The sequence below is a fragment of the Trachemys scripta genome, chromosome 7 (assembly GCF_013100865.1).
Source record: "Trachemys scripta elegans isolate TJP31775 chromosome 7, CAS_Tse_1.0, whole genome shotgun sequence".
NCBI lineage: Eukaryota > Metazoa > Chordata > Testudines > Emydidae > Trachemys > Trachemys scripta.
This window is the reverse complement of record NC_048304.1, coordinates 32,608,926-32,631,880: the sequence shown is the minus strand read 5'-3', so window position 1 is coordinate 32,631,880 and position 22,955 is coordinate 32,608,926. Positions and strand designations below refer to the sequence as shown.

The following is a 22,955-nucleotide window of genomic DNA, read 5'->3' as shown; positions in this document are numbered from 1 at the left end:
GGGAGTGTCTGTGGCTCGGGCATGGTGTAATCCCATGGGGAATGGGATCTCTGGCCAGGGGGTTGGTATGGGAGGTGTGTCTCTGGCTGGATCATGGCGTAATCCTCGGGGGAATGGGATCTCTGGCCAGGGGGATGGTATGGGGGTGTGTGTCTCTGGCTGGGACATGGTGTATTAGGCAGCAGGTTTAAAACAAACACAAGGCAGTACTACTACACACCACGCACAGTCAGCCTGTGGAACTCGGTGCCAGGAGACGTTGTAAAGGCCAAAACTATAACAGGGTTATAAAAAGGATTTGATATGCTCATGGAGGATAGGTCCATCAGTGGCTATTAGCCAAGATGGTCTAGGGTGCAGCCTCATGCTCAGGTTGTCCCTAAGCCTCTGATGGCTAGAACCTGGAGCTGGACGACAGGAGATGGATCATTTGATGATTTCCCTGTTCTCTTCATTCCCTCTGAAGCACCTGGCATTAGCCACTGTCGGCAGACAGGACACCGGGCTAGATGGACCATTGGTCTGACCCAGTATGGCCATTCTTAGGAATGGTATGTGGGGCTGTGTCTGGCCAGGGAGATGAAATAACCCCAGCGAGATGCTGTAGGTAGGTCTCTGGTGAAGGGATGGTGTAATCCCAGGCAGATATTGTAGGGGAGATTCTGGCGGGACGGAGGAGGATGGTGTAATCCTAGGGGGATAGTGTAGGGGGGTTTCTGGCTGGGGGTAGGGGGGATGGTGTAATCTCAGAGGGATGGTGTAGGGGGAGTCTGGGGGGGGGGGATGGTGTAATCCCAGGCGAATGCTGTAGGGGGGTTTCTGGCTGGGGATGGGGGGGATGATGTAATCTCAGAGGGATGGTGTAGGGGGAGTCTCTGGCTGGGGGATTGAGCAATCCCAGGCAGAGGATGGGTGTCTGGCTGAGGGATGGGAAAGTTTGGGGGGTAGTTAGCCTGTATCCTGAACGTTTGAGGTATGTAGGAGTCTGTGGGGAGGCTGGGTCCATGGTGTGAATAGTTTTGGGGAAGGAGCGTTCCCCCAGCATTTCCCGATGTGTGTTCTGTGCTGGGGGGGCTGTATCCCACAGGGCTGCAACTCACCCAAGCGAGGAGACATCTCCCTGCCCCACTTCCCCCATCTACTCTCCCTCACTGCCCTCGGATGGGGGGGAGGGGCAATGAGAGCACCACACCTGTTTCTTTTTGTATCTGTCTCTCCTCTTCTCTCTTCCTGGGTCTCTAACTCCCCTTCTCCCTGCCCCCCACACCTGCTTCCCCACTCTGCGGATGGGATGGGCCCTGGCACAGACCCCAGCCTCTCCCAGTCAGTCCTAAGGCCGGATCCCCTTTCACACTGGTTCTGAATTGGGATAACCCAATGCGGTTACTTCTGAATTACACCGGGCAATCTGTCATATTGACTAGGAGGTTAGAGCAGGGGGCTGGGTGTCAGGACTCCTGGGTTCCATCCCCAGATCTGAGAGGGGACTAGGGTCCAGTGGGCTGGAGCAGAGAGCCAGGGGCTGGGAGGCAGGATTCCTGGGTTCTTCAGTTGTTGCACTTGGTTGCTCTGGGCCAGTCCCTTCCTCTCTCTACCTCCTCCTTTGGGCCCTGCTGCCAATGGAGTGAGTTGGGCAGGTTTCAGCAGATGACTGGGGGTGAGGGGAGTCTCCTTGCTCCCCATGAGGGAGCTCCCGGGGATCCCAGCAGGGTGAGGAGCCCCCCAGGTCACATTCAAGGGCAGGCAGCGCATCATCCCCATTCTTCAGGACTGTGGGGACAGTCCGACCGCTCGGAGCTACTCAGGTCAGCTCCACCCCCACCCCGATTTCCTCCCCCTACTGCTCTCTCCTTGTTGCACGCACCTCTGCCATTTGCTCCTTCCTGCCCCAGGGCACCCGCCTGCCCACACATCCACAGGCATCTCTGACTTTGGCCTCTCTCTTCTTTCTGATTCATTCATTCTTTCATTCCTTCGTTTTCTTAGATTCACTCTCACATTCCTTTGTTCTTTGATGCACTCATTCGTTTACTCCTTTCTTCCTCCTTTCCACTGTATCCATTCGGTTTTTGGCTTAGTTCTTTCTTCCTTATTTCTTCATTCATTCTGCCTTTTTTTCCAGTCCTTGATTGATTCGTTCATTCTCTCATTCTTTCACATTCTTTCTATCTTTCTTTTTTTCTGATTCTTCCTTTCCTCCACCTCATTCATTCCTGCTCGAGCCCTCTATCTCCCTTGTCTCCCTGACCCCCCTCACACACCCTCTGTCACCTTCATCTCCCTGTACCCCTTGCTCGCGCCCTCTGTCTCACCCCTGCTCACGCCTGTTGTTTCCTTCATCTCCCTGAGCCCCCCCTCACCCTCTGTGTCCTTCATCTCCCTAAACACCCCTTGCTTGCGCCCTGTCTCCCTCATCTCCCTGAACCCCCCGCTCGTGCCCTCTGTCTCCTTCATCTCCCTGTACCCCTTGCTTGCGCCCTCTGTCTCACCTCCCTGAGCCCCCCCTCACGCCCGCTGTCTCCTTCATCTCCCTGAACCCCCCTGCTCATGCCCTCTGTCTCCTTCATCTCCCTGAACACCCCGCTTGTGCCCGCTGTCTTCTTCATCTCCCTGACCCCCCCCTTCGAGCCCTCTGTCTCCCTCATCTCCCAGAAATTCCCCCCCGCTTGCGCCCTCTGTCTCCCTCATCTTCCTGAACCCCTCCCCCCCACTCGCACCCTCTGTCTCCCTCATCTCCCGGAAACTCTCCCCCACTCGCACCCTCTGTCTCCTTCATCTCCCTTCACCCCCCCGCTCGCGTCCTCTGTCTCCCTCATCTCCCTTCACCCTCCCGCTCGCGTCCTCTGTCTCCCTCATCTCCCAGAAACTCCCCCGCCCAACTCGTGCCCTCTGTCTCCTTCATCTCCCTGAGCCCCCCTAGGTTGCACCCTCTGTCTCCCTCATCTCCGTGACCCCTCCGCTTGCACAGTCACACTGATCTTCCCCTGCTTGTTCTATCTCACACTGACTCCCTGCTGGCTGTCGCTCTCTCTCACACTGACCCCCCCCACTCAGGCTCGCTCTCTACCATACTGAACTCCTCGCTCGTGCTCTAGCTCATTGATCCCCCCACTCTGCCTTGTGCTAGCTCAGCACTTTTGTCTCAGGCTGCTGCTGCTCCCAGTGCCAGATGCCCCACATCCTGGCCTGAAGGGGCAGACACACCTGGGGAATAGGCCAACATGAGCCATGAGGGGGATAGGAAGCAGCGGAGATGCCTGTCCAACTCCGTTAGCCCTCATCTTGTGCTGAGATGCAGCTGCCTCTGGGGGCTGTTTATACACAGGTCTCTCATCTGGTGTTGAGATGCAGCCACCTCTGGGGCGGGACGTGGAGGCTGTTTATACAGGGATCTCCCACCAGGCATGGAGGTGCAGGAGCGTGTATCCCAACTACCCCTGAAGGATCAACACTCCCTCTTTGCTGTCTCTGAGCAGGGCTGATGGAGTGATGGTTTGATGATTATACAGTATCCCAAAGTGACCTGAAAGTGTCACTGGGTGTTGCAGGGTGCCCCAAAGCTTGGGTGGGGAGTGGGAGTGAAGGGCCAGTGCCCCCTGGTTCCTGGGCCTTGAGACTTGCTGTATCCTTCCCCCAGGGTCGCAGGGAGAGGCGGGGGTGGGACAGAGGTGCAGTCTAATCTTCCCCTCCCCTGATTTGTTTGTCAAGTGCAGAGGGGCAACCTGAGAGGGCCTTGCCCTGCAGTCCCTAGCCCCAGTCCCAGCTTGTGACCCTTAAGTAACCTTCCCCCCCCCCCCAGCACTCAGGAAAGGCCCATCAGAGGGTGGGCTGGCCCTTTTAGGGAGTGGGGCTTGGCTGATGAGCTGGAGGGAGGCAGCAGGCGGGTTAGCTAAAAGTGAAAGCTGGAGCCGGAAGAGCTGGGTAAGGGCTAGGCTTGCTGTGGGTGCTGTTCTGTGGGGTCAAAGTGGGGCTGAAATCTGGAGGCTCTTGGGAGTGGGGGTAGGTACCTGCGCTGGTTTACATGACTCTACAATAATAAACCAGTGTCCAGTGCGTAGGAGAGATCTACAATAACAAACCTAGTGACATTTTCCTGGCCCTGTGGCTGTGTGCGAGTATTCTGTGGGAGCTGGGGAGGGTGTCTCAGCAGCTGAAGTGCGGTAATGGGGGTATCGGCAGCTGGTGGGAGGGTTGTTAGTGCCTGCTCCCTAATCCTGTGGTTCTGCTTTTCCAGTAGGGTCCATTCTGTACTCGGAAGGGGGGGAAGGGAGAGGAGCCAGTGAGGTGCAGCACACATCGAAAGGTCAGTGCAACCCACCGCCCCCAGAGAGACAGCTCCCCATGGGTCCCCCTCATGCTTCTCTGCAGTCAAGTGTTCCACTCTTCTGAGGCTGAGATGCAGCCGTCTCTGGGGTGGTGTCTGGGCCCTGTTTATACTGAGACCCCTCTCCTAATGCAGCCTCCTCTAGGGTGGGGCGCAGGGGCAGTTTATACAGGGATCCCTCTGCCGGCGCTGAGATGCAGCTGCCTCTGGGGTGGGGCATGAGGGCTGTTTATACAGGGATCCCTCGCCTGGTGCTGAGATGCAGTTGCCTTTGGGGTAGGGTGTGTGGGCTAGTTAAAAGCAGTATTACAGGCTAGTTTAGCACAGGAACTGAATGGGGGAAACTTTTTGTATCTGATAGAAAGCACAGGAGGGAATTTTAGGGAGGCAGATTTCTCTGGGCTGGGATTTAGCCAGGAAGCTAGGGGTTTGCAGCAGGACTCATGGGAAAAGTGCTAGAGGATATTTAATGACCCAGAACAGTCAGGTCCTTAGTTTATATCTCATGTGAAAGAAAGACCCTTCCAGCACCACAGCGCCCCCTAGCGCCATGCTGGGGTCAGCACTGACTGTGAGGGGAAAACACCCCTGTTCAGCTACCTTCCCCACTGCCAGCACTAGTGCGCCTCCTAGCACTGCCTCCAAGAGCAGAATGCTCCCTAACAATTCTCCCCTTGATGTGAAGATGATAAATACCTGGTGTGCCCAACCCCAGAGGTAGCTGCATCTCAGCTCTGGGTGAGATATCCCTGTTTGTATGTCTCCTAGCAAAACAATTTATACCTTGATTGTTTAAGAGAAGGTAGGATTATTTAGTACACCTCTACCCCGATATAACGCGACCTGATATAATACGAATGTGGATATAACGCGGTAAAGCAGTGCTCCAGGGGAAGGGGGGCGGGGGAGGGGCTGCGCACTCCGGCGGATCAAAGCAAGTTCGATGTAACGTGGTTTCACCTATAACGCGGTAAGATTTTTTGGCTTCCGAGGACAGCGTTATATCGGGGTAGAGGTGTAGTTAGATTAGTGGTGACTGGGAGCAAGGAGTCCTGGTTTCTATCCCTGGCTCTGGGAGGGGAGTGGGGCCTAGTGGTTGAGGGGGGTGGGGATTGGGTTGAGCATCAGAGCTCCTGGGTTACATCCCCAGCTCTTCCACTGACTTGCTGTGCACTTCCCCGCTCCATGCTCTTGTGCTGTTCACCTCTGCCATATCCAGGCCAGGGGCCTCTACTCCAAGCACCCAATTGAGTAGAGGCAGTCGTTCATTCAGGGATCCCTCACCCAGTGCTAAGATGCAGCTGGCTCTGGGGTGTGGTGTGGGGGCTGTTTATATAGCGGGATCCTCCAACCAGCTGACTCACCCCAACCCCCTGGTGGCTACATGCCAGAGCTGAGCATACTCTGGGTATTCTCTCCTTCCCGCTTCTTGCTTCCCCCTGCTCTGTTGCAGGGACTGTCTTTGTTTTGCTCCAGGGAGCACAAAGCACATGCTGATCCGGCTCTGTTCCATCTCCTTGGCCTTGCTGCCCACAGTCACGTCTTTCTGGGCTGAGCACTGGGAGCTGTGTGATGAGCCCGGTACTGAGAGAGATACCCAGAACCAGGGATAAAACCCAGGAGTCCTGATGTCCAGCCCCCTGCTCTCACCACTAGACCCCACTCCCCACATAGAGCTGGGAATAGAACCCAGGACTCTTGGTTCCCAACCCCACTCCCCTTAAGCCCCACTCCATTGTTTGGCAGGCTCTTTGTCCTCCTCCTATTTGGACTGGTTTTCGGGGGGTGTCTCTGGTGTAGTGTCTGGGAGAGGGTGTAATTCAGGTAATGGTGACCTGGAGCCAGAGGCTGAGTCCTTCATTGTGGGGGGTAGTTTGGGGTGTGTGTGTGAGAGAGAGACACTGCATGCACATGTGTCACTGTGACTGTGTGACAGTGAATGTGACTGTCACTATGTGAGTGTGATAGTGTGTTTGTATCTCAAGTTTGATAATGACAGGTTTCAGAGTAGCAGCCTTGTTAGTCTGTATCCGCAAAAAGATAATGTGTGTGTATAAGCATGTGTGACTGTGCATGTGGGAGACTGTTTTCTTGCATGTGAGAGCATCATGTAATTGTCTCCAATATGAGAACATGTTTGTGTCTCTCTGCCTGTGGGTGTGATTGAGTATATGCTTTTATCTCTAGTGTGACTGTGTGATTGTGGATGTTTGTGAGTGTGACAGTCTGTGACTAGGACTGTCTTGATACATATCTGTGGGATTGTCTCTCTGTAGGAGATTGTGCACGTGGCTGATTGTGAGGTTTTGTGTGTGCATCATTGTGTGATTGTGTATGCTGTGTGATTGTGCATGTGAGACTGTCTATATGATAGTGATTGTGTGTTTGTGGATTGCAGTTGTGTAGCTGTAGGTGGTTGTGATTGTGATTATGTGGCTGTGCGATTGTGGTTGCATAGCGGTGGACATACTGCTTGGCGGCACCCCGTGCCAGTCCCTGCATTGCAATCAGCCTCCCCCGGCCTGTTTGGAGAGAGCCAATTCCCAGCCTCAATATTTAATTAGGACGTGAGCAATTAATACGTCCCGCCCGGGTGAGGGGAGGGGGGCTCCCGGGGATCGTTAACATTAATGATGCATTCAATACAAACGAGAGGCCATTAATATACAAAAGGCTCTGATTGATTTTAATCAGGAGGTTCTGGAAGGAAAATATTGTGGGCAGGCAGGGCTGACAGATGACACTGCCCTGCATGCAGCTGCCTCTGGGGTGCGGCGGGGGGCTGTTTATATAGGGAACCATGGCCCCGTCCATAGATGCAGCTGCTTCTGGAGTGGGTCATAGCAGCTCTGTATACAGAAATTGCTTATCCAGTGCTGAAATTCAGCCACTAATGTGAGAGGGCGCTGCACAGACCCCGACCCAGATCGGGATCCCCATCGCGCCGGGTGCTGCTCAGACATACAGTGGGAGCCGGTCCCAATCTGCTCAGACTGTGGATGTTTTATTCTCTCCCATTTCCAGATGAGGCCAGGAGAGGGGCAGTGCCATGTGGTTTCTCGGGTGCTTGCAGTCAGCCCCCCAGTTCCCAGGATGGGGTGCACCTTGTGGTCATTTGGTCCACATAACACCCAGGTAGCAGGGAGCCAGCAATGACGGAAGTGGCGGCTCCTTGGTGTATTGGGGAGGAGGTCTGTCTCCCCATCTCTTTCCATTTGTCCTGTTGTGTGTCATTCCCCGAGCTCTGAGCTGTGCCCTGGCCCCCCTCTGCTGCTGGCTCTCCCCTCTGGGGCGCAGGTTCTGGGTACCCCAAGGGCGTCCTCCTGTCTGTGTAGATTTGGTGAGTGGCTGGAATCAAACAGCATGGGGGGGAAGTAGAGGGGAGGGCATGCTGTGGCAAAGTTATTGATAAGGCGTCTGGCTGGGCAAAATGTGTGGATCTCTGGGTAGGCTCAGTGTGTGTGTGTCTATGCACAGGGACATGCATGAGGTGTGTCCAGAGAGACTGTGTGTGTGTGTGTCTATGCACAGGGACGCGTGTGGGGTGTAATGTGTGTATGCGCTGTGGTGAGTATCTGTTGATGGGCTCAGCCCTGCAGGGCTCCAGCATCTCTGTGTGACCATGACTCTGTGGGCATCTCAGGCTGGGGGAGGGATTTGCTATTTCCTGGCCATGGCAACAGCCGAGGGTTGGGGGGCATGCAGGGCCCTCCTAACCACACAGCCCAGTCACCCAAAGGCCCACAGGAAACTGCTGCTACAGTGGTGCATGCAAGTGATTGGGCTGTGCCCATGCATCCGGAGACTGTCAAGAGCCAACAGCCGCAGCCATGCAACCATAGATGCTGGAACTAGAGGGGTCCTGCCACACCCCCCTGGCTTGAAGTGGTTTCCGTCATATACAGAGTTTACAGTTTGGTTCAATGGCTCTCAGCACCCCCACTATACAGATTGTTCCAGCGCCCCTGCCTGCAACGGGCTCCTGGAGCTGCACTAGCACGTTCAGGGCACAGCTGTAGCAGCACATGCAATTCGGATTGCACGACTGCATCCACCATCGCCTGCAACAGTACAAGCAGCTGCACAACTGGTAGCTGCAACAGCACAGCTGCAGCCGGCCAGTCATGCAATGGCAACTGTGCACTGTGCTCACCCCACTGTGTCCTGGTGCAGCTGCAGCAACACACACACACTGCTGCAGCGGCAATCACATTTGCAGGCTGGTAGACAAAACTATTCCCACACCAATATCAGGGCACATGCATGTGTTCACACACACAATGGAATGTGCCCAAATGCACAGTGTCTCACTCTTACACATGCACACAATTGAGCATATGAAAATGCACAGTCGCTCACACATACACAGCTCAACACGCACAAATGCACAATGCAAGTAATGTGCACCTACATGAGGCACACAGCAGACGGCACAGCACACACAAGAGCCGGCCAGTCCCCGGGGGAGGGCTGTTGTGCGTGTGTGTAAGATATCTCCTGCAGACACTCACCTCATGCTTTATCTGAATTGCCGCACACTTGAAAACTCCCTCCCATCTGTCTCCTCCGTGCTGGGGATGGGGCGATATGGCTGGGGGAGGTGGAGTGCTGGCAGGGAGACACACGGCTCTGGGATTGCTAGCTGCTGTGATTGAAATTCTGCAATGCCAAGGAGGTGTGTAAAGAAGGAGCATGGAGCACATAACTGCACAGCATCACACACAACACATCACAAACACATGACACACTCACACCCTCCACACAACCCCCTCCATCCTACACAAATACACTCACCACATTGTATGCACATACGTCCCCCCAACAACTCAATCCGCGTACACGCTCAGTGCATCTTGTACAAATACACACTCACTCGGGCTCCCAACAAACTGCACAGCCTAAAGCACAGAAAACGGTTGCGTGCAGCCCCCGAACCACGCCCGCGCCCCACACGCTGTCTAGCCTAGGGATGTCCATATATGCACAGCTTCACCATCAACCAAAACAGCCCTGTGAAAGAGACTTGTTGTTGTGTGTGCAAATAGAACAATGGCACAAGAATACATGAAACCATAGCGCGCACACAGCTGCAGTGCCACTGTATGCAGCTGTTTACCAACGAGGAGCAGGGCAGGAGCGCCGGCTGTGCGGGCAGCTCCCGGCTGCTCTAGCCTTGGCTTCTCCTCGCAGGGGGCGCTGTAGGGAGTAGGGCAGGAGCGCTGGCTGTGGGAGAAAGCCGATTTTGCTTGTGGAAGTGGGGTTATTTCCATCCTGTGCTGTTAATTTTGAGGAGGTTAATGGGGGGTTATGGGCATGTGAGGCAGGAATCTCTGTGGCACGGGGGGAGGGGGACACATGGTGCTTAGAGGCACCGCCCCTCGGTATTCTTCTCTCGTGGTGGTGGTCACTAAGTAATGTTGAAGAGACGATAATATCCCTGGATCAGGCCGCGGGCTGGTTGCCATGCCGACTGGACTCCAGGATGCTGGCACGCTGGGTCCCTGGGGAGATGGGAGGGGCCGGGGATTAATTGTCCTGGTCTCTCGTGTGGAGGAGCTAATGTCTTAAGCAGTCTGTGTGCCAAGGGGGGCAAGGATGATGTGCCACAATGTGACTGGGGGTGTGAATCCTGCCACTAGCACCCCGGGGCACGGATCCTGCCGGGATGGGAATCCTGCCACTAACGCCCCCGGATGTGGGGTTTTGTGTCTCTAACCAGCTCATGGGTCCAGTGTGGAGGGGGTTGGGGTGTGTCTCATCTTTCTAGCTGGCTCTGACGGTGCCGTGTGTGTGTGTGTGTGTGTGTGGAGTCATCTCTCTAGGTCTTTGTGTGTCTGCTACAAAGTTGCACTGAAGGCAAAGGTTGGCAGACTAAATTTAGTGCTTAGGGTTGTGGGGGCTTAACTCTGGCCCACATGATCTGACTCCCTTCCAGTCTGGGGGGGAGATGCGTCCCTGCCCCCAGGTGAGACCACCTGATTTTTAGGCCAGTGTGGCTGGAGGGACAGATTTTGGAAGGGGGAGGTGCCACAAGGGTGAAGGCAGCAGTCCGGGGAGGCTGATCACAGCCGCCATGACCCCTGCACTCTGCCTGCGGGGGAGTTGATGCCAATGCGGTGTTAGCTGGGCACCATGTGGCTCCTGGCAGCGAGCGATTGCTGTGGGACTCGGAGTAGGGAGTGGGAAATGCTGGGTGGCAGCGAAGTGTGTGCTCGCTGGGCCGGGGGCAGTGTAGGCACAGCATTCACGCCCATACACCTTCCCCGTTGGCCAGCCAGTGCATGCTGCATGCTAAAGACCCATCCAACTGCAGTGTCAGAGGGGACATCAGTGGGGATGAGAGTGCCAACTCTGTGTGTGTGTGTGTGTGTGTGTGTGTGTGTGCATGCACCAATGAAAGGGCAGGTGTGCGTGAAGCATATATGAGTGTGCATGCACACAAGGGAGAAAGTTGTGCACAAGTGCATTAGTGTGCACACAAATGAAAGTGAGCACACGAGCGTGTGTGTGTGCATACAAGGGAGTTTGGGCATGCATGTGTGCAGAGTGTTTGGATGAATGTGAATGTGCACGAGTGTGCAAAGAAACAGGTATGTGACACTGTAAATGAAAAGGCATGTTCATATGAGTGTGTGAAATCCAGCCCTGGCCCCAGTGCGGTCAGTGGGTGACTCCGGATTGACCCCGGGGACTGGAGAGCAGAGTCCGGCCCTGGCCCCAGTGCGGGTAGGGGGTGACGTTGACTTTTCTTTCTGTTGTTAAGGGGCTCTTGTTTTCTCTTAGGGTTTTCTCTCCCAACAATAACCCCCCCCCACCCCTAATGAGCGGTGATAACTTTATCACCGGGAGCGCGTCTCCCAGCAGTAAAGCGCTGTCTATACTGGCGCTTTTCAGCGCTAAAACTTTTGTCGCTCAGGGGTTGTTTTTTCACATCCCTGAATGACTAAAGTTTTAGCACTGAAAGTGGCAGTGTAGACACGGCTGTAAAGGCGCAGGGGTGGCCAGAAGACTGTCATGGCAGGGGGTGGGAGCTTTAGGGGAATCTTCTAAAGCAACTAGACACTCAAATTGAGCCCTGATGGGTGAAGGGGGATGGGCGGTGCCAGCCGGCAGGGCCCTGAGGCGTTGTGTAGGGCCCAGATGGCTGGCATGCCCATGGGCATGATGCATTGTGTCTGCCGTTCCAGATGGACCTGAGTATGTTTGTAGCAGCCCTGAGCGTTGCTGGGATGGGGGGCATTCTAGAGGGCCACCCTCTCACCCCTCCTCCTCTCAACAGCTGTGTCAGGCTCCATCACTCTGTTATTGGGGTGACCTGCCAGTCCCAGAATGGGGGTGGTCACACTCCTTTGTCCCCCTCTGAGCTGAATGCAACAACTTATTCTATTGCAGAGACCCTGCAGTTTGAAGTGGGAGCAGTGCAGGATTCCAGGCTCCTGCACCCCACCTGAGAGGTGGCTGCATGTCAGTGCTGGGCAAGGGATCCCTGTATAAACTGCCCCTTCATCTCACCCCAGAGGTGGAGGCATCTCCCAGTGGGGGGCGCTGTAGGGAGCAGGGCAGGAGCACTTGCTGTTGGGGGAGCTCCTGTCTGCTCCAGCCTTGGCCTCTCCCAGCGAGGGATGCTATGTGGAACAGAACTGGAGTCCCAACCTAGGGTGTTTGACCCAGAGGGTGGGTTCACACCTTGTTTCTGTCCCTAGTCGCTGGAGCCCCATTGGGGTGGAACTTGCAGGCACAGAGCCAGGAGATGGATGGGGAAGGGGGCAGAGTGGTATCTTCCACTCTTCCAGTTTGGGGTAAGAGCTCTCCACGTGGAGAAGGTGCTCTAGGTTCTGAAACCATGTTGGGAGCCAGCCTGCTCCATCCCAGCTCCCCTTCAGCCCTCAGATCCCACAGCCCCTCGTCAATTCCAATAAGAGAAGACACAGGAAAAAAAACCTGCTGATGGCCAGAGGGGTTAAAGGAGGGAATTAATTTCATCCTTGTGCCTCCCCAGAAACAGCTGCCACATCAGCTCGGGGAGATGGTGTTCCCCTCCCATGTATACCCCTTCTCCTCGAACCCTGGGCCCAGGAAGGAGTTGGGAATGACAGGCGAGAGAGAGAATCCCATCCTGGGTCGCTGGTTACATGCCAGCCCTGGTTGGAAATATAGCTAATGGACTTCTTGCCCAGTCACAGAGATGCAGCCAGCTCTAGGGTGAGATGCGGGGGCTGTTTATACAGGGATCCCTCACCTGGCACTGTGCGCTTTATTAACCACACAAGGACACCATGACCGGAAGCAGGGCGTGAAGGAGAATCCCAAAGCCGACTTCAGGGGCAGAGGTTGGTGGGGAATGGTCCAAGCTGGAATTTGTCTGGGACAGAGTGAGGATTTCAAGGTGCCCTGACTGTATGTGAGGGGCAGGGATGAGGGGAGTATTGTGGGTTCTGGGTGGTAGATGGGAACCGCAGTTGCTGCCGCTTTGCCTTGGGATGTTCCAGGGCTGGCCGGAGGAGGCAGGGATGTGGGGAGAGCATAATGGGAGCGGGGGAGAGTGTTTGTTTTCCTGCTGCAGGCACTGGGAAAGGAAAGAAAATAGCAAATTTGTTCCATTTAAAATGTTCTGCTCTCCACGCCTGCCTCGAGGTGCGAACGTTTCCCCAGGACTGGAGTCGATTTTCATTCTCTCTGCACAGGCACAAACATATTTGTACGATAAAAATGTCAGGTCAGAGTGGGGGAAATATTCTGGGTTTACTGCAGCCTTGCCCGCCTGCGGGAAGGCCATTCCAAGCTCACAGCCAGCCACAGGGGCACATCTGGTCCTGGGAGAAATCAGGATGAGTTGTCCCAATAGTTTGTGGGGCTCATTATTGTGATAGCAACTACAGGAGCCCATTGAGCTGTGCACCACACAGGCCCCTGTCGGGCCGGGGACTGCACAGACATACAGTGAGAGACAACCCCTGCCCTCAAGGGGAAACCGAGGCACCAAGAGGGGAATGAACTCTCCCAAGGTCCCAGTCTCCTCTTCCCTAAACCACAAATCTCCACTGCCCTCCCAGAGCGGGGACTAGAGCCCAGAAGTCCTGGCTCCCAGGCCAGATCTCTGCCCACTGCACTGTGCTGCCTCTTAGCTTTAAGCTCAGAGCTATTGGCATGTTTCTGCTAAAGTTCCATGTTTGCACTGCAGTAAGTTGCTGTGTGTGTGTGTTTGTTTGGCTTCTATGCAATGTACTGTGTGCCCCCTGGTGCGTGCTCCCTGCTGCACCCAAGCTCTGAGTGCTGTCAGGACCTGTCGGATGGGGCAGCACCGCCTGGCCTGGCACCCTGCTTTGTCCAGGAAACAGAGAGCTGAGCTGTGGGAGAGGAGCCGGCAGGCTGTGCTGCAGAAATGCACGTGCAGCCAGCTAGTGCTGCACAGGACTGGGAGCTTGGGAAGGATGTGTGTGTGTGTGTGTGGTCTGGATGTGTGCAGGGTATGTGTGCTCTGTGTGGGTCTGTGCTTAGTGTGTGTGCAGTGTGGGTATGTATGAATGTGTATGTGCTGTGGGTGGGTGTGCTTAGTGTATGTGTGTAGCATGCACACGTGTCTGAGTGTGAGTGCATGAGTGTATTGTATGCTGTGTGTCAGTACATGTCTGTGGTGAGTGTGTGTCCTGTGTTTATGTGTGAGTCTGTGCTTAATGTGTATGCAGTGTGTTCAGGTGCGAGTGCATGTGTGTCTGTAGTGAGTGTGCACATGGGGTGTGTTTCTGTGCATGTGGGGGTGTCTCTGTTTGGGGAGGTACCTCTGGTGCTGAGTGTGACAGGATCGAAGGCCCTCCCAGCCGTGCTTACAAAGGGGATGAGTGTGGGGCCCGGCCCATCTCCAGGCAGAGGTCCCAGTGCGGCAGGATGGGCGCCATGCCCTCATTGCAGTGCTGAGTGACAGCCCTTCCCCTTGCATCTATCCCCCACAGAGCTCTGCACTCCAGCCCATGTGCCTCTAGCAAGGGATGGGAGCCAGGACTCCTGGGTTCTATTCCAGCTGTGGGAGAGGCATGGGATGTGTCCCATAGCTCCTCACACTCTCAGACAAGGAGAGCTCCCACATGACTTGCATCTTAAGAAGCCAGTGACCCCCTGAACCCTACTCCCCCTCCCGCCCCCTGCCCCCATGTCCTATCGATTGTAGCCTGGCTATCGATCCTGCTGCCCCGAGGCTGGGAGCTCATGCTGGAGAAAAATAGTGACAATTAAAATCTCTAATGATAATGCAGAGCCAGCACCTCCTCCATTTATCCCCATACAGAACCTTCATCTTCCTACAGGGAATCGACTGCAGGGGGCAATCCTGCTCCCTGGGGGGGGGAATAGAATGTAGGAGCGACCCTGCCCCCCTCTGGGTTGTAGGGTGCGACCCTGGGAAGAGGCTGTAGGGTGAGACCCTGCCCCTGGGGTGGGGGGAAATAGGCTGTAGGCCACCGTCCGGGGAATAGACTGCAATTCCACCCCAGTTAACAATGCACAGAGTTTTTCGCCTGTAGGTCACCAGGTCAAATCCAACCCCAGCTGGCCCTTCCCTCTCTGCCTGAGATGAGTTTGCTGGCTCTCCGGTGGGCTCAGACAAAGCAAGGGAGACCAAGATGCCCTCTTCCCCAGGGTGGGGGCACACTGAGGGAAGTGTGTGCTGGGGGAGGGGTCACTCCCTGCTTCTGTCTCTGCTCTGGGAACACTGGGAAAATTCTGGCTGCCACTAATTAAGATCCACGCCCCATCCCAGTGCCTGTGCTCTGGGTGAGATGGGTGGGCAAGGAGAGATGGGGCTGGGCTAACTGGGGTGTGGGATCCTGGTGGGACAAGGTGCAGGGACAAGCTGGTGCTGGGAGAGGCGTGGAGAGGTTGTGACTGGGGGTTTTAACTGGGGCAGGCTGTCTGGGAGGTGTGTGTGTGGCTGGGGCAGGCTGTCGGGGTGGTGAGGTGGCTAGGGCAGTCTGTCGGGGTGGGGGCAGTTGTGGCTGGGGCAGGGTCTCCGGGGTGGGTGGGTGGCTGGGGCAGGCTGTCGGGGGGGGAGGGCAGTTGTGGCTGGGGGGGGGGAGGAGGGGAGTTGTGTCTAGGGTGACCAGATGTCCCGATTTTATAGAGACAGTCCTGATTTTGGGGTCTTTTTCTTATATTGGCTCCTATTACCCCTCATCCCCGTCTCGATTTTTCACATTTGCTGTCTGGTCACCCTAGTTGTGTCTGGGGCAGGCTGTCGGGGGAGGAGGAGAGGGGAGTTGTGGCCAGGGCTGCTGGGAATGGGCTGAGTGCAGGATGCTAACATGACCATGTGACTTGCTTGTGGCTCTGGATGGAGGGAGCTGGGCCAGGTCAGGCCAGGCCAGACCAAAAGGATTGGGATGGGGAACTCAGCACAGGAGGGCTGGGGCTCTCATAGCTCAGCCCCCCCCCTTCCACCTCCCAAGTGCTTTTGCCACGTCATCGTCCAGTTGGGAAGTGGAGACCGCAGACTCTCTCCCGCCCCTGGGGTATTAGAATATAGGATGCAAGGGGGGGGGGGGGGAGGGGGGGAGAGCACAGGGGTTGGGGGCGGAGCACAGGCAGGACAGCATCTCGCCACCTTCAGGCCCTAGTGGGAATCACTCTGGCTGCCTGGCTTGCCAGGTGGGTTTAAACTTTATGGGAAAGGAGCGATCGGACAGATAATCGGGGCTGGAGGCAGAGCAGGGAGTTATGGGAAAGACTAAAGCTGTGGGGGTCACTGAGCCAGGGGAAACACCGTGTGGGATAAAACCTAATAATCCCTCTCGATACACTCCTGTCTGCCCTGCTCTGCCTCTCCCCCAAACGCACCCCCATCTAGCTGTTTGAATGGGGAAACTGAGGCACAGAGCGGGGTAAGTGACTTCTTCAAGATCACATAGTGAGTGAATGGCCAACCTGGGGATAGAACCCAGGAGTCTTGACTCCCAGCTCCCCTGCTCTAACCCACTAGACCCCACTCTTAACTTGATTCTTAGCAGAGGAGTGATTGTTTCAGATGTTGTATCAACCTATTAGCTCAGAGTCTCTGCACATGCGGGCAGGTGTTACTGTGTCCCTTGCACTTGGACGGCTCTCCCTTCTCGCAGCAATTGGCTCAGGCTCTCTGCACACTCAGGCAGGTGTTGCTGCATTGGTCAGTTACTCTTGTTTCTGTGGTTATTGCAGTGACCACAAAGACTAGAAACATTCTGTTAACGCAGGTTCTGGCTCTGGGGCAGTGGATCTGGGGTCCTGGGGCTCTGGGGAGTGGTTCTGGGGTTGTGTAACTGGCAGGACAGGGGGGAGGAAGTGGCAGTGCTGAAAGAGGTGGGCATGGGGGATGTTCTTAGCTTTGGCTGACTTCTTTGGAAAGCAGCCTTGCCAGCAGCTGCACACTTCAGCTCAGAGCAGGGCATGGCCCTGGGCAGAGACCATGACCTCCAAGGTTCTTAATGCCAGTGGGTGGGTGCTGTGCTAATGGGGACGGGGTATGGTGGGGATTGGCAGGCTCTGATGGCTGTTGTCAAATGCAGGCTCCCTTGACTGGTTGGGGGATGCTCCAGCAGGAGGCGCTGTGCTGCCTGGGCTAACAGGGACTCTAGTCTCAGTGTAAGTTCCCTGCTGAGGTTCCCCTGACGCATCCCCGCACAGTGTGTGTGAGCCTGCACGGCCGCCTGCTGCGGGGGGAGGCAGGAGCATGTGAGCACTCAAGCCCTCGCTCTGTGCTGGGGGCTGCCTTGGCCTGCTTCCTGCCCCCACCCTGCCCCTTGCGTCTCCAGAGGGCCCCTTCTGCAGCTTGGGAGACAAACCCTTTTTGGCCTGCAGCCCAGCTCAGCACAGGGACCCACCATGTACAATGCAGTGCGATGGCTGCTGTCTGACAGGCCTCTGCCCGACCCCCTCCCTTCTCCCCTATTGCCTCCTGCGGCCACAGCCAGAACCCCCTCTCCTCCCCCCCCATGCCCTGCATGGCCTGACCAGAACCATCTCCTCTCCTCTCCCCCCATACCCTGCCCTGTGGCCCCAGCCAGAACCCTCCCCCATACCCTGCCCTGTGGCCCCAGCCAGAACCCTCTCCCCTCCCCCATACCCTGCCCTGTGGCACCAGACAGAACCCTCTCCCCTCCACATCCCTCCCCCCCACATCCCTGCAGCTAGTGTGCCCTCCCCCATACATGCCTTTATCTCTGAATGCATGCATCCACTCTCCTGTACACATTTATCTATTCATCCATCCCTTCAAGTCTTGTCTCTTTCTTTCCCTTCCTATTTCATTCCCCCTTTTCCCCCCTTCTGTGTTGTCCCTTGGGGTCACCCTTTCTAAGCTCTTCTCTCCCAATCACTCCTCTCCCTCGTACTCCAGGTCTGGCTCGGAGCCCCCCATGGGCGGCTGCTCCATATGGGGTGCGAGCAGATGGGACTAAGGGGGATGGATCCAGTCCAAAGTCATGGAGCTTCACCAGAGAGAAGTGCTTACGGAGGGGCCGAGAGGCGGGCAGGGGGATTGGGTGGGAGCCAGGCAGTGTGCCCCTGGGGTTAGCAAGGAATTAATTGCTCCCCCAGCTTGGCCCTGCTGAGGTGATTTATATCCTGCCAACACAGAGCCCTGAAGAAGCAATTTAGGAGCCTGGCTGCTGTGAGGGAGGCCAAGGGGTCGAGTTGATTGGCTACTTAGCACTCCCTGTGCGGTGTGGGAGCAGGCTGGGACAGCCATGCCCCCCAGAGGGTGCTGTGCTGCAGGGAGCAGGCAGGAGCCCAGTAGGGGGCGCTCTCCCCTCTCAGGCCATGATGACCCCAGTGCCCCAGCATGATGCTAGGGGCGCTGTGCTGCGGTAAGCTCTGGTTTTCCAATGCGACATAGAGCCAATGTGTTCATTAAATCCTCAGGCATTGAACCTGGTGTCTTGGCAAAATCCCAGATGGGTGAGTCCATTCTGTCTTGCCGCAAAAACTGTTGTTTGAATTTGATATGGGATTTTCCTTCACTATGTGTCCACAGAAGTCAGGCTGTGTTGCTGTGTGGGAGTTAAACAATGCAGCATCCCACCCCAGAAGTGGCTGCATCTCAGTGCCAGGCGAGAGATCCCTGTGTGAACAGCCCCCACTTCCCATCCAAAAATGTCTCCTTCCCAACCTTACTGCTCTTCTGAATACACATCTCTCAAAGTCACCCTCCTCAGCTGTCAGATGGGCACATGAAGGTCTAACCCTAGTTCCTGTGGACACTGGTACCAGGAGCCTGCTGGCAGGCTGAGGTGCATCTGTGGCTGGTTTTTAACCCCTTCTTGGAGTGAAAGAATAATTTGTTTCATTTAGATTTTAAAACCTTTGCCATAAAGAGAGGGAGAAAATGGAAAAGCCAGGCCGACAGTGCAGAGTCCAGGTGCTGTTAGGAACAGAGTTATAGAGGTGCTGTGTGTGACATAGGTCTAGTGGGTCAGGGGAGTGTGTGTGCTTGGGGGACATGCTGTGGTGGTGTTAGACTGATCTGAGATGCACCTTCTTCTGGGGTGATGCGGTTGCAAGCAGAGGGAGAGTTTGCTTTGGGCCTAGAGCTGTGCCTGAAGTGCAGAGGAGAGGGGTAGGGAGGCTGTGTGGCCTAGTGGGCACTGGTCTGGGACTCCACTGACCTGGGTTCCATTCCTAGTGCAGCCACTGGCTGCTGGATGACCTTGGGCAGATCACATCGCTGCTCTGTGCCTCAATTTACCCCTCTGCAAAGTGGGGTTAATGATGCTGACCTGCTCTGTAAAGTACTTTGAAATCTACTGACGAAAATCCCTAGATCAGAGCTACGTATTATTATTGTTTTATACTGAGTTAGGTATGTGATGTAAAATCCTAGGGGAGACAAGGCACTGGAGTTTTCGTCATCAGGGTCAATCCTGGTGTGCTGCAGTGTGTGGAGTGTGGGGTCACTCTCCTCTGGCAGTCAGTGCTGACCCCAGTGCGGCAGCAGGGGACATTGTGTTGCAGTCTGTGGAGTGGGAGGCTCACTGGGGGGTGCTGTCCCTAGGTCAACCAATGACACTGATGTAAAAATGCCCCGTGGTTTTTCCCAAGACTCTCTAAGTGGAGTCGCTCCTAAGTGCGACGTTACTCCTGGCGAGCCAGGTGTTGGTGCTTGGGCTGAGCTGCCTGTCTGTGGGCTGATTTCATGGCGCAAAAAGCCGGCTCTTCAGGAAATTGTGTTTTCCTGAGCGGGGGATTGTTAGGGAACCAGCCCCCCTGGCCTCCCCCAGTCCCTGTGTCCTGACGGGCTCTGATCGCTGCCACGAACGGCTGGCGCTGACACTAACACGATGATTGCGGGGGCCGGGCACAGGCGAGACAGGCAAATTTGTTTCCTCAGCATCACCAGATGGCAAGTTAATTGTCAGGTGCCAGCAGCGGAGAGGCACTCCCCTCACCAGCGGCGCTGGGCCGGAGGGTGGGGGTGTCCCTGCTGCCAGGGCGATAGCTGCTTGGGGAATGGGAGATGGAGAGTGAGAGCACACTCAGACAGACAGACAGACACATGCACACATACAGTGACACCACTGCTTGAATTACAGACTCTAGGCCCCCTTACTACCTTTAGGGGCTACCTCGCTTCTACCTGAGGGTCCCTGTACCTGTTTAAATTCAAGCAGGCCCCTTGACAGGCAGGGCCCCCCTCTTTTCTTCCCCATGCTTTGAGCACTGAGAGACGTGCACAGACACACACAAAATGTTTTAGCGTAGAGCAGCCTAGGGGCTAGCAAGGGGGCCAGGCCTCCTGGGTTCTGTACCAGGCTCTGGGATGGGAGTGGGGGTCTAGCACGCGGGGGACTGAGAGCCAGGACTCTTGGGTTCCATCCTTAGCTCTGGCAGGGGAGTGAGGGCTGCTGGATTACAGCAGGGGCAGGCTGGGAGTCTATTTTCAGCTATGCCACTGACTTGAGTGAGTCACTTTTCTTCCCTCATTGCCTCAGTTTCCCCACCCACCCTTTGTCTATTTAGACTGTGAGCTCTTTGTGATACGGATTGTCTCTCTCTGTAGGTCTGTGCAGTGCTCAGCAAAAAGGGGCCCCCAATTTCGGTTGGGGGATCTGTGCGGCACCTGGCATGATGGGGCCCCGATTACAGTTGAGTCCTCTGGGCTCTTCAAATGAATAATAACGTGGACACAAAATTATGATGATATTTACACACCCCTCGTGCACCTGCCCTCTTCTCGCACGCTCTCATCGCACCTCGTGCACACACTCTTCATGCATCTGCCCCCTTCTTGCACGTTCTCATCCTGTCCCATGCACACACACTCCTCGTGCATCTGCCCCCTTCTCGTACTCTCTGATCCCGCCTTATGCACACACACTCTGTGAGCTCCTGCCCCCTTTTTACATGTTCTCTAAACCTTGAGTGCACACACCCTCTGTGCACCTGCCCCTCACTCTGTGCCACTTTCTCTCTGTGCAGGGAAGGAGGAATACGTGGCGACCTTCAAGGGCAACGAGTTCTTCTGCTACGACCTGTCCCACAACCCGATCCAGAGCAGCACTGATGAGATCACTCTGTCCTTCCGCACCCTGCAACGCAATGGCCTCATGCTGCACACGGGGAAGTCGGCCGACTACGTCAACCTGTCGCTCAAGAGCGGGGCCGTGTGGCTAGTCATCAACCTGGGGTCGGGCGCCTTCGAGGCGCTGGTGGAGCCCGTCAATGGCAAGTTCAATGACAACAACTGGCATGACATCCGGGTGACCCGGAACCTGCGCCAGGTATGCACCAGCGCCAGCTGGGACCCGCGTGGCTGGTTGGGATGGGGGGGCTTGCACTAGTGATCCTCCCTGGGCAGCATTGTCTATGGTGTGCTCCTGCTGGCATTGCTGGGGGGATGTGCCCCAGTGATGTTCCCACCAGGGCAGCATTGTCTGTGGAGCGCCTCCACCCCATGGCATTGCTGGGGGGACGTGCCCCCAGTGATGCCCCCCCCAGGGCAGCATTGTCTGTGGTGTCCCCCTGCCCCATGGCACTGCTGGAGGGACATGCCCCAGTGATGTCCCGTCCCCCCCAGGGCAGCATTGTCTGTGGTGCGCCCCCACCCCATGGCATTGCTGGGGGGACATGCCCCAATGATGCCCTCTCTGGACGGCATTGCTGGGATGGGAATTGCCAGCCAGCCAGAATGCCCTCCCCCAAATATTTCATGGTGCCAAAGGTGGGTGCGGGTGGATGGGCCATGGTGCCAGTGGGCAGGGGGTAAATGGGCTGGGAGCTGGGCTTGGTTCTTGTTTACTTCTTTGGTCCCCGGCAGTCCAGATGCCAGCAAGAGGATGTGTCGAAACAAATTCACCTAGGGTCCCCTCAGCCCCCTAAATTTCTCCCCATCCCTTCTCCAAAAGAGGAGCATTGCCTCCTAAAGTATACCCCCCACCCAGAGACGAGCTAGCGTGGAGAGGGCCACAATGAGCTAGTGACACCTCCACAAGGTGCCTTAAATTCCATGCACTGAGCTCAGGGCACTGCCCCATTGCCCCCTGGGGGTCCTGAGCCTCCCCCAATGAAGACAAGGGGCTGGGTGTTGCAGTTAGCCACCACAGCTAATAGGAAGACTGTTCTGTGGCTGATTTGGGGAATGGGACATGGGGTCTTTCCCCTCTAGGTGGTTTTGGCTCCAATCCAGCCCCAGGGAGGGGCTGGCTTGGGAGGGAGGACTGGGAATGGTATATGGACCTCCCCCAGAGCTGGGGAAAGAACCCAGGAGTCCTGATTCCAAGTTACCCCGCTCTAATCCAGTAGACATCACTCCCCTCCGGGAGCCAGGCAGAGAGCCCAGGAGTCCTGACTCCCAGCCCAGGCAGAGCTGGGATATGGGCTGCGCTCTACTGATGGATCCCTCTATGCCGGGCTGGCCAGGTGTGTCCTGGGTGTGGGTACTGTTCCCCCCACCCATGGGTCAGATCCCCCCTTTGTGGCTGGTGCGGGTGAGAGGAATTGTTGCCTGTGGGCATTGTGGCCCATGCACTCTGCATAAATCCACCCGTTGCACTGATAGAACTGGCAGCTCCCAGTGTCTTTGGATATCTGGACCTGCATGATGCTGCAGCGCAGGAGCCAAGGTAAAATGGATGGGCGCCCTCCCGCCCCCTGCCTCTCAGGGCTCGGCATGCCCCCGCCCCAGCCACTCATCCCGCTGCTAAACACCCACTAATCTCCCAGCAGTCTCATGGAAGGGTTCCATCCCAGCTCTGGGAGGGGGCTGGGGTCTAGTGGTTAGAATGGAGGGGGACAGGGGCTGGGAGCCAGGACCCTGGGGGATTTGGGGAATGGACAGAGCATTGCGTTGCGTTGGGTGGTTATGCACCACGATATCCCCTGGCTTAGACACCCCACTCCTCTCCATGGTGTCTGGACTGCAGGACCCCTTCCACCCCACGGGACAGAGACCACTGGGTCTGACCGACCAACTGGCTAGGCTGTTCTTATTACTTTGTGACTGTTTGGGGGGAGCCTCATTCTTAGGCACTGTCTGGTGACTCATAGGGAGTTCCGGGGGCAGGGACAGGCTGCATTGAGGCCGGGGGGGTTGGGGGTGAGGATGAGGTGGAGGAGGTTGGGGGGTGGAGGGAGTTGCAGGAGGGATTGGGTAGGCAAAGAGGGAGGGCTTTGG

The 22,955-nt window shown here is 56.1% G+C and overlaps 1 protein-coding gene across 1 annotated transcript in view; it reads left to right on the top strand.

Moving 5' to 3' along the window:
* The window catches only part of NRXN2 (neurexin 2), a gene marked incomplete in the record, with an annotated part of 299,307 nt that overhangs the window by 99,790 nt on the left and 176,562 nt on the right, over positions 1-22,955 (top strand). The window contains 2 exon segments of the mRNA XM_034774999.1: positions 4,235-4,303; positions 20,762-21,063. Coding sequence (XP_034630890.1) covers positions 4,235-4,303; positions 20,762-21,063 — 371 coding nt within the window.